Here is a 12373-nt window from a genome sequence, read left to right on the forward strand (position 1 = left end):
TTCATCGACAGTGGCAATTTCTATTAGTAATATTTAAAAAATAGCCATAGATTGCACAATAGACGTTATTAACTAAAGAACAACGTGTTTCGTTCGTATAGGGCATCTTCAGGTTATGTTAAAAATCAGAAATGTTCTTCCAAGAAGCATTCGTCACGGAGGCAAGCTACTAAATAAAACTTGTCAAAAGGCAGCTTCATGAAGACGCTATTATGTCGGTCGTGGTCTGCGAGAGGTTATTTCATTCGGTATCATATCTCCTCACGGACGAAAATTTCTGACCTTTCAATATAACATGATGACGCGCTATTCGGGCCATACGCGTTGTACTTAATAAGGAATATTTTACTTTTACGACTGTTTTTAAGCAGTAGCAATATGGCGTCGGTTCACCACCACACCAAGATGGAATTTCTAATTCCAATCGGCTCTTAAGCCAAGCGCCAGTGAAAAAGTGACACTCGTCTTTTTACAGTGGGTAGTCTCATGTTAACAAATCTAAATGTTTATAAAATCTTCTCTGAATCCCACCATTAGCGTTTACATTATATTGTAAGACTGTTTCTTCATTTCATCAGTTTTCAACCAGAAAAATTCAAATGTAGCTGTACCGATATATTCCTGTTTTCCATGGAGTGAAAAGGACTTTCCTGAGTTATTGAAACACACTGTGTTACTAAATCGTTAGGTCGTAAATTCGCGAAGTACAAGTAGCTGGCGTTTATAAACACATTTTTCTCAATATAACTGATAAGAAATACATCTCGGCAAACAGCTAGCTGAATTACATTAGAAGAAAGAACACCATCGAGAAAGCTATGAGGCAGTAGATCTGCCGTTTAAGTCAGTGCGCTGGTATCCATCTCACTGTGACAAGCAAATCCGTAGCGTTTATCGACCTTGTAAAGTCGATAATGATACATAGGGTGTTTAAAAATTTCACCGTAAAACTTGGAGGGTATATAGAGTGTTTTGAGGAACAAAACGAGATCAGGAGCGTGTGTTCGGAAACGTCATCCGACATCCCACGTCAAAGTACCTATGTCCGTGTATGCATATATAGGGTAATTCCGAGATGATGCTACGTATTTCAGAGATTATGAAGAAGGATCAATTTGATGTAACGGGCCACGGTCTGGACACGACCGAGTCGAAAATTACAAGCCACAATCTTTGTGGCAACTCACAGTGTAATACATGTACTGGTACCGTTGTTGCCAAGATTGTAGAGTAAGAAACTTCGAGAGGTGACAGTATGGACCAAACCAAGGTTAAAAAATCTAAGAAGGTGAACTTACGTTGCATTCTTTAAGAGCTATGAGCATTTGCTCAGTAGGGGAGATGCTTTTCACTACAGCGAAGATGAGCAAGTGCTTACAACTCCTCAGATATGCGTTGTAGAGCCCATGTTTACTATACATTTGTTCTTGTTTTCGTCCGTATTACCACCTCTAACGGTTATCTACCATAAATTCTTAGCAGAAACAGTGTCGGTACAAGCATTCCTCTGGCAGGGGTATTAAACAGATTTTCGTTTATAACTTTCGATTCCTTCGTTCCCGGACCAGGGTCCCATTCCTCAAACTGATACGTTTATCCTTCTCCGTAACCTCATCACGGAATCACCCTATTTGTACTTACGTTTAAGATACGTGGTGGTAAAAGTACGTATGGCATGAGTACACATCAAGTTTTCAGTCCCGACGTACACATACATGCACATCAGGGCTTTGTAGTGTCATCCTGCCTTTCCCCGAATTGAGACCTGATACGCACGACCGTGCACATCAAGCGGTTTGCGCTTTTGCCACTAGGTCGCGTGGAAGTCAGTATCAGCGGATTTTCTCGTATCTTGAAACTTCATATCTGAAGGATGGCGAGAAAAGTAAATTCAGTTTTAATATTCGTTTTTTAATTCTATTATTGTTTTTATCGTGTTTTACTCCAAACAAGACATCAAGGACGTGATATGTGCATGCAATTAAAACGATTGTTTCGTAGTTCTACAAACATCGACTGTTGAATTTGAAGTACACACTCATGTACATCAGGTCTTAGCTCACAGAATATAATGGTACTAACGCTAAGACTGATCCCCTTGCGAAATCGTAATTTAAAACGTAATTTGAATTAAAATCAGAAATTTTAGCTACTTATACTGTGGACGAGGAGTAAAGTCGTTGTTGGTGTAATAGGTAGCTTGCTGTCTTGGTGACGTAGATTTTGGGTTTTAGCTTTGCTAAACTCTCCTAAGATTTTTATTTTTGTTATTAGGTTCAGTTTCATTTCTTTATTCAGTTACTTCAACAGTTACCTTCACTTCATTTAATTTTCGCTTCTCAGTTCTGACAGACGATGAAATTATAAAACTAGTTGAGACGAGTGACTTGAGTTCCTTGTCAGACGAAGATGAGGATTCTGTTCATGAACTTCAAACTGCACCTGAAAGAATTGGTGTGCTTGAAATTGAAGCATGCAATGTGGATCTTACTCCAGAGGCACCTGTGTCTGACAATGACGCACACACTGTCGTCTACTAAGGTGGAGGCTATCTAAGTAGGCAGTACATTGGTGTAGTTCTGTGTGTCATCTGACACCATTTAGGTCAGTATTTTTCAGTGGTACTCAAAAATGGTTCAAATGGCTCTGAGCGCTATGGGACTTAACATCTGAGGTCATCAGTCCCCTAGAACATAGAACTACTTAAACCTAACTAACCTAAGGACATCACACACATCCGTGCCCGAGACAGGATTCGAAACTACGACCGTGGCGGTCGCGCTGTTTCAGTTTGAAGCGCCTAGAACCGCTTGGCCACAAAGGCCGGCTCAGTGGTACTATTTGTTTGCAGAATGTGTAATCGACAACCTTCTGACGACAACTTTGGAGATCAGACAGATGGTGGAATGAGAAATCCTTCACAGTTTTTCTTCGAGTACTTCGCTAAAAATTTCTAGAAAACTGTTGCAAGATAAACTAATGTATATTATTGCCGAAAGAAGTCAAAAATTCTTGATACAAATACTAATGAAATTTTGTACCTTGTCGGCATTGAGATACTGATGGGTACATTGAAATTGCCCCAGAATATGCAACTTGATATCCCCCTTGTATTATCAACCGCGACAAGAGATAACTACTACAAATTACGGAATAAGCTGAATTTTATAAATAATTTGGAAGGTCATGACCCAAATGACAAACTCTGGAGGGTTAGACCAGTAACTGATGCTTTTAGAATTAAACGTATTAGTTTACCCAGGTCTCAACACCAGTCTGTGTATGAACAAATGATTCCATTCACGGGGAGGTGTATTATGCGGACTTATGAACCTTCCAGACCTTATCCACTAGGCCTCAAAAATTTTATTTTGGTGTGATCAAATGGACTTCTCCTTGATTTTTCTATGTAGACTGGCAAAGGAACAATTCCTGCAAGCTATCAAAAAGAACAAGCTATCAAAAAGAACATGGCCGGCGAGCGGGTATACTCAAACTACCGGATAGAACTGTACCCAATGATTGAAATCATTTAATTTACAGCGATAGATTTCCCACCAGTGCAAAATCTGTTCAGCTTTTACGAGATAATATATTTCAGACAGGAACTCTGATGGCCAATAGAATAAAAGAAGTAGCTCCTAAGTTCAAGAGAGATCAGGAGCTTTAGCGGGGACAATGGGCTGAGTATGTAAGAGAGGACCAAGAAGTTTGCGCCCTTAAGTGGAAGGACAATAAATCCATCATTTTGTTATATGTGCGTAGGGAGCGAACCAGAGGGTACCTGAAAACGATGTTGTAATACAGAAAAAACAACGGTTAGTGTCAACCAGCTATCATCAAAAGTCATAATCGCATATGGGTGGCATTGATCTTTTTGATAGATACATGGCATACTACAGGTCAAACATCAGGACAAAAATGTGGACTGTCAGAGTATGCAACCACTTCACTGATTTAGCCATAATTAATTCATGGATTATGTACAAAAGGTGTTGTCAAAAAGAAGGGATACCAAAAGAAAAGTGGATGTCTCTCATTAACTTCAGAATTCACTTGGCCCACGACTTGGTAAAGGCTTCAGAAATTGTAGAGTCACTGGAACTATCGAAAGAAACTTCTCCGAGTGTGACACAGGAGTACGTCAGCAATTCTGATAAAGATGAGCAGCATCAGCCCACAAAACGAAGTCGAATTGTAACAGCCAATTAGAGAAAGCAAATATGACAGGGTTGACCACCTTCCTGAAGATACTGAGAGTAGTTTTGTCTCAAAGTGTCGGTTACCAGTGTGAAAGTCACGTTCTCGCATAGTGTGTAAAAGGTGCAAAGTTTATTTGTGCGTATTAAAAACAATTGTTTTGCTAAATTCCACAAACATGAAAAGTAATGTGTTCATAAAATGCAATGCTTACATAAAAACGAGAAGTAGGGTGTCCTTTTTTCATTGTAAATAAAATTTTGAGAATGCTATGAGAGCGGCATTTTTTCTCTGTCAATACCCAATGTACACATATGTGTACATTCAGTTATTCAAACATTATATAAAATAAAATTTCAAAATTTGTTTTTTCGTACTACTTTGAGATCAACTGCACCAAAAAAAGCAACTGAAATATTTCTCCATTCTTTCTTTATCTTCGGGACTGAAGGGGCTAAAGCTGAGGTTCACCATTCTTCCGTCAAGCAGCGCATGCGTCATCATGTCCTTAATTTTATACTTGAAACTCATCGGAGTCGGACGCTTACACATGGAAAAAACGCTGCAAGTCACTTTCGTACGTTTCGATGTAGGATTTGAATAATTCGACTAAGAGTTAGGTGAACCTCGATGTATTTAAAAATTAGATAAACTCATTACCGGATCTGGCGGCTGTAAGCTTCCACTGTCCATGACTTAAGTTGTGTGTTATTTGTAGATCGTCGACAAAGAAAATAGTGAAATGGGGTAAAAGTATGCAGGTCCGTTGCGGTAGAAGTTCGCAGGGCATACTTTTATCCCATCAAGAAACTATTTGCAAAGTTTTTCGTTAAATACCTCATTACTCACTTTAGAGAACTTAATTTTTCTATTTTGTAGTTTTTCTTTCGTTGGGTAATGGTTTTTCAAACATACCTAACACTCAAACACACCCCGAATATAAGCACGTCTTACATAGCGGTATTTTTTTTCAGGAACCGACCGAGAACATGAACGCGACAGCCATTGGCAGAGCCGTTCTGCCATGAAGCTCCTCACTTTATTGAAAACGTGAGCGCGATACGGCAACCATCCAGAGCTATCCCGTTTTCAGAGACTTCCTTAAAAAGACGTCTTACATATCACAGGTAGTGAGCAACTCGGCCGACTCACGAAAATATTTCCTTTGGAGGAAGAACAAGTAATAGTGCATTACTGCATTTCCCTCGATAAAAGATTTTTGGCTTTACTCTCACATTACTATGCTATTTACTTTCTGAATTCGCCAAAAAATAAACAGTTGCTAATTTTTTATTTCACAAATTTATTTGTAATCCCTTCAGCTGGGTGTAAAATTACGCTCTGCGAACATTTTCCCCATGCCCAGGTACTCAAAATTATTTTTCAAGAAAACCTTTGTTAGTCTTCTAATAATAATTGGATAGCACTGAAACTGTTACTCAGTGTTACCAAGATGTCAAACTAGGTGTTGCATGCTGCCGTTCTTCATCTATATAAACGGTCTAAAGGGCAATCTTACGCTGTTCGCAGATGTTGCTGTAGATTATCGCGTAGTAAACTTAGGACATCAAAACAAACTGCAAAACGATTTAGAAAAGGTATCTGTTTGGTGGGAAAATTGGCAGTTGAGCATAAACAATGAGAAGTGTGAGGTCTTCCACATGAGTGCTAAAAGGAATTCGTTTAACTTCGGTTACATGATAAATCGCTAAAATCTGAAGGCCTGAAATTCAAATAAATATCTGCGAATTACAATTAGGAACAACTGAAATTGGAAAGACCGCACAGAAAATGTTGTGGGGAAGGCGAACCAAAGACTGTGTTTTATTGGCAGAACACTTAGAAGCTGCAACAGATGTACTAAAGAGACTGCCTACACTACGTTTGTCCTCTTTTGGAGTACTGCTGCGCGGCGTGGTATCCTTATCAGATACGTTTAACAGAGTGCATCGAGAAAGTTCAAAGAAGGGCAACACGTTTTGTAGTATCGAAAAATACTGCAAAGAGTATCACTGACCTAATAAAGGATTTGAGGTGGACATTATTGGAACAAAGGTGTTTTTTGTTGCGGCGGAATCTTCTCATGAAATGTCAATCAGCAATCTTCTCCTCCGAATGAGAAAAAATTGTATTTGCGCCGAGTTACGTAAAGAGAAACGACTATCATAATAAAATAAGGGAAATCAGAGCTCTCACGGAAATATACAAGTGTTCGTTTTTTCCGTGCTCTGTCCAAGATTGGAATAACAGAGTATTATTGACAAGAGGGTTTGATTAACCATCTGCCAGGCAAATTTGCAGAGTATCCATGTAGATATAGACTTAGATGTAGATGTAGTTGATGTAACATTGCTGCAAGTTTTTAAAAACGTTTTGTAAAACAGAAATGCATACTTTTATCCCCCCCTCCCCTCCATACTATACAGAAGCCAGTGCCCTGTAACTACGAAGCTGTGTTGCGTCGTTGGTTCAAATGGCTCTGAGCACTATGGCTCTTAACTTCCGAGGTTATCAGTCCCCTAGAACTTAAACGTACTTTACCTAAGGATACCACACACATCCATGCCCGAGGCAGGATTCGAACCTGCGACCGTAGCGCCTAGAACCGCACGGCCACTCCGGCCGGCGTTGCGTCGTTGGATGACGTTTCTGGACACAGATTCCTATCCTCCTTTTCTCTTAATCCATCAAGTGGGACTGTAGCCGATCAGGTTGTAATTGAATATCGGTGGAAAAACCAGCGGCTTTATTTGAATATAATGTCGTTTATTCTTTTTAAAACATGCTACCAGTTTGAGCTGTCGTCTGACCACGCTGGGCTTGTTACTGCCACAGAAGGAATGGAATGCAGTTAATTTTGGCCCGCGGCATACAATTCTGTTCATTCACATGAAAACGGTTTGGATAGAAAGTTATGTTCAGGGCCTGAGGATGATACCATGTGGTGTCGAAACTGGTTGCATATTTTAAAAAGAATAAACGACGTTAGATTCAAATACAGCAGCTGGTTTTGTCGTAACTGTTCAAGTACTATCTTCCTTCTGTTCCTCAAGACACCTTTTACAGACCATCTAAGTTTGCCGGTGTGATTTTGAAACACTGTGTATCCATCTTTCATTAGCAGCTTTAGGTAATTCATATTCCCCAGTATACGCACTCCACCCGTTCCAGCTACTGCCAACTTACATTCAGTTGTGTACTACTGCGCTAGTAATAATTGAGAGCAGGCAGTAATGCGTCCGCGGTGGGTGTAGCCCACGACTTTTAATCGTAGCCTTCCCGGTACAGATTGTTGAGGCTATTAATTTCAACTTCAGCTGCAGCCTTATATTCAGAAAATGTAAATTTATCAGATACTGCATTGTTGTAAATGTGCACTCTAATTTCCATGTTTTAAATTTTCGATATTCGCAGTTTCAGTCAGCGGAAATACCCACCCATACTTTGCGAAGTTCGTCCAAAGACGCAGCATGTTTCTGCGCACTTTGTCTTCTTCTGATTCAGGATCCAAGTTATACTCTGTATCTCTTCTCAAGAACAACATAGGCAACTCTCCTCCATGTGAAACTCCTGAAAGAAGAAAGAAAGATATGACAGATGGAAAAGATTTAGTTATGTTAACATTGAAACCAGTATACTGAATATGGCAAGCAAGCCGTCGACTTCCTTGCAGTCAAAGAATGACACAACGCCCGCCCGACTGGCCGTGCGGTCTAACGCACGGCTTTCCGGGCAGGAAGGAGCGCCAGTTCCCAGAACGAATCCGCCTGGCGGCTTTGTGTCGAGGTCCGCTGAGCCGGCCAGTCTGTGGATGGTTCTTAGGCGGTTTTCCATCTGCCTTGGCGAATGCGGGCTGGTTCCCCTTATTCCGCCTCAGCTACAGTATGTCGGCGATTGCTGCGCAAACAAGTTCTCCACGTATGCGTACACCACCATTACCCTACCACGCAAACATAGGGGTTACACTCGTCTGGTGTGAGACGTTTACTGGGGGGTCCACAGGGGGCCGAACCGCACAATAACCCTGGATTTCGGTGTGGGGCGGCGGAGGGGTGAAGTGGACTGCGGTAGTCGTCGTGGGGTTCCGGACCACTTAAGTTGCGGCGGGGACGGAGCCTCTCCGTCGTTTCTAGGTTCCCGGTCAACATAACATAACATGACACAAACATACACTAGGATTTTAAATTTTTACCAATTTTCTTAGAATTAATGACACTCCTATACATTTAATTCGACAAAGATTTGTTGCAGGTTACACTTGTTGTAAGGTAAATCCAGAACTGGTAATCAGAACCAAATATTCTTAATTAGGATCACCATTGCCACACTGACTGAAGAAAAACCATCTATACCTTGCGTTGGATCTTAAACAGATCTCTCGCCCTTTCGTCGCTGAGAGTGAAACGTATTTAAAAAATGATTTCTGCTTTCGTAGCGGAAGTAAAACCTAGGCCACAGCTTTATTTTGAAAATTTAATTTTATACATTGTATAAAGAGATTGTCTGAAGCACAAAGCTATGTAATTGGTTTACCACAATTCCTTTAACCCATATTACAAATAATGTAACGGTCCGTATCAAAGACAACAATAAAAAATGTTTTGCCACCTTTTGAAAAGGGAGATATGGCCTGTAACTATAAAGGGATCCTATATTTATGTCATGTGCTAATATACTGTATTTAATGACAGAGTATAACCGATAGTGAGTGCTCGGATGCACAAGCTTTACACATGAAAGTAATCACTAAGAGCTTCTTGGTGCTCTCCGCAAGTTCTTCCTCGAAATACGAGTGATGGGCAATGCAGAGGTGAGAAGAAGAGAACCATTGCTCACTGGAGAGAAAGTACAGTGAAAGCTTTATTACTGATACAGGGGAATCATCACCATCCGGTTTTCTAACCTAGAAAAACTCCTCCTTGAGAAAGATAACGGATGAGCTAACCTCTTCACAAGTGAACAACCAGCCTGAAGTCCTCAGATGACTCGCCAGCGGGGGAATCCCGTTTTGGATAAGCTGGGAGCCGTCAAGCTGTTATTCGAAACCGTGAGAGCACTTGTTAGATGAATTTACTATTCGCAAATGAAATATTTTAGGGACTTTCACTGTCTTTAGCAGAATGTGGGCATGCGGGAGCAAGTAATCAAGGAGAGGAGAATTTCCCAGCCGTCAGTGAATAATATGATTGTAACGACAAAGTTTCAGCACTCGAAAGCATAAGGTGGAGAACATCTACATCATGGCTGGTGAGTCCTTTTTGGTGGAATTTTTCTGTGAAGACACCCAATGAGGATTGAGCATTCATTATGATTCTTTTGAGAGACTTCATGTTGGGACTTCACCTCAAGACTTAATGGTCAGGACTTAACCTGCGCTGACCCACGGTTCTGAACCGATTCAGTGATGACTTTAGTCTACTCCATGTTGTTCTGATTCCCATTACAGTCTTAACTGTAGCTGCAGCCTCGTATTCTGCCAATGTAAATTTATTAGACACTTCATTGCTATAAATGTGCACTCTAATTTCCATTAATTCAGTCAAGTTAGTCAAATCTCAGTGGCGCTGGCTTGCCGACTGCGGGCGTGACCCGTAACGTCAACGTAATGTTTCGGCTATAAATATTTTATCCGTCGGTTTTCCGATCGCAAAAGGAACCCGCAACATTGAGGAGGCTCTGCCGACTGTTCTACAGCAACACTATTCTCTTCACATTTAATCTAGGCTTAGGAGTGGTTGTGCGCGTAGTAGACACACTTATATTTTTTTTTATTTTTTACAGCGTTTCTTACTTTTTCCTTTTCTCTTTATACCAGATTTCTGGAGAAAGTGATTACACGTCTTGAATTATTTATAAATTTTAAAATTTGACTCGTTTTAGTAAGAAAGTCAGAAATTAAAAGTATTTTAAAACCTTATGCAGAGTGACCAGGAAAGGTCTCAGAAGCTTTTAAGGGTATTGCACGATAGGATGTGCCAAGAAATAATTGTTGTGAAAAAACTTCGATACCTTGTGCAGTTTTTGGTTAACCAGTAAGTGCAAGTGGTCCGCCAGAGACCGTGTCGCCAGACACTGGGCTTTTCTTCCCTAATGGGCATCCGCGATTCATCGGCACTGGTGGATAGAAGGTGTCTGAAGCGAAAATTGTAACCAGGAAGAGATTTTTCGGGAAACAATGTCTTCATAGCTTTAAATATAGGCATTTCAAAGCCTAGCACTGCAGCTTCTGGTGACCACCCAAGAACCCCTTTTCTGATTCCTGGAAAAGCTTTCACTTATATTTTCACTTCTTCTGTAGTTCCGTCGTTAGCACGTATACTATAGAGTTGTCTGAACTGTTTCGAACAACAATCAGATGTCTCGTTAAAAAGAAGGCTTCAATTCTCGCACAGGATTTTATCTGCTTCCTCACAACCGAACACCAGTATTATTTTCTCCAGAACAGAACCGTCACCAGTTCTCAGAAGACTGTTAAACGAACTCTTCGTCAGGACATGAAGATTTTTTTGACAAGTAATTAGCTGAATCGAGAAATGTAAAAAGAAGAAAAAAAGTGACAGATGATGTTATCTCCAGTCTTCTCAAGTTCAATCACCAGGGTTTTCACAACATTCATTCCAAATCAGACGGCTCTCGTGTGTTTCTCCTTCCCCAAATATACTTTCATCTTCCAGCAGTACCTTGTTGCACTGTCACAGATTGTCCATACCTTTATTACTGTATGTACTAGGTTTTGATGGCATGTATGGTCGAAATGAATGCGACATCGAAATGTGACCAACTGTTCATCCACGGTCATGCACCATCCTGTAATCTAAGTATCCCTCAGTTTCCTTCATCTCAGAAACTTCTCTGATTTGTTCCAGTTTGTCATTTGACATATGTTAACATCAGGGTATTCCACGGTCAAAGCGCAACACCCTCAGAATAGCATGGAAGCGATTGCGAGACATTGAGCATTGAGCAGTGGTCGCCGTTCTCCACACTTCAAAGGTGAGTGATATCTTCATTTCTTGACTGGTAAACAGTCGGGATCAGAATATAAAACAACTTTTCCACTCCATCCTAATCTATATCCACCTAAGCTTTGTAAACGATTCAACTTTCCTTGTGAGTCCACAAACACACTTTCTCCATTAGGGGTACATGAAAAAACAACACAAAAAAGACTCTTCATTATACAGATCCTAATCGAATACCTTGTAGGTCCCTGGTCTTCTTTCAGTACATCATTTTCGCACTGCCAACCAGAAATACCAGCCAGAGCATCAGTAGTCCATATTTAATTCCTGTTACTAGAAAATTACTACTCGTACTCAACAGAAATTGCACTAATTCGTGACATCATCATCTTCGTGTTGTTCTGAGTTTTTAGCGACTTCTAGCTCACTATGATCATCACTGAAAAATTCAAATTCACTAGGTGGGTTTTCAGAACCAGACGACTGCTGCACCAATTCCCTTATCTCGCCATCTAACAGTCCTTTTTGCTGTAACATTTTGTTTTTGTAGAACAGACAACTGTTATGAAATAATGCACCAGACTAAATATGTGCTTATCACTCGGATGACTGTTGAAGTCTAAGATGCGAGGCAACAATAGCCAATTATGTTACAGACGCTGATCAGACAGACATTATCACGATTAAAAATTGCGTGTGACAGGACGGGATTGCAAGGCGAGTACTGGAGAAATCAATATGTAAGGTGTCAGGCAAATCCAACACCTTCCATGAAAACCCTGACATGATAAGCAAATCCAGTAGTATGTCACATAGCTCCGAATAAATCGTGACATTAGGTTAACCAAAGTAATACGAGTAAATAGTGAGCAAATGGAATACTACAGACTAACACAAGAATGCCAAAATGCATGTCATACCTTCCCACCGTGAGACAGACGCAGTTCGAGGGGAGAAACGAGAACAGAAGCCGAGAGCAGAACCGTGTTAAGCTAGAAGGCCCTACGATAAGAGACGGACACCCACGTCGCCACCTAAGCGCTAGGACCACCCCCCAGCCCATGTTAAAAGCTAGAGCCCACCAGAAGAACAGTATAGATCTTACGATAACAGAAAAAGGGCCACATCAGCCGCAAGTTTCAGCGTGAGACTTTTTCGCGTCTCTGTTACGTTGCAAACGTTAAAAACGTTGCCCCACCATGGAAAGTAAC

The 12373-nt window shown here is 40.7% G+C and overlaps 1 protein-coding gene across 4 annotated transcripts in view; it reads right to left on the reverse strand.

Moving 5' to 3' along the window:
- LOC126175411 (cholinesterase-like) overlaps positions 1 to 12373 on the reverse strand; it is a 411608-nt gene that overhangs the window by 7432 nt on the left and 391803 nt on the right. For all 4 annotated transcript variants that reach the window (XM_049922209.1, XM_049922208.1, XM_049922206.1 and 1 more), the window contains one exon: positions 7638 to 7770. In XM_049922209.1, coding sequence (XP_049778166.1) covers positions 7638 to 7770 — 133 coding nt within the window. The remainder of the gene's footprint in view (positions 1 to 7637; positions 7771 to 12373) is intronic.

This window comes from Schistocerca cancellata, chromosome 3, assembly GCF_023864275.1.
Source record: "Schistocerca cancellata isolate TAMUIC-IGC-003103 chromosome 3, iqSchCanc2.1, whole genome shotgun sequence".
NCBI classification, from domain to species: Eukaryota; Metazoa; Arthropoda; class Insecta; order Orthoptera; family Acrididae; genus Schistocerca; species Schistocerca cancellata.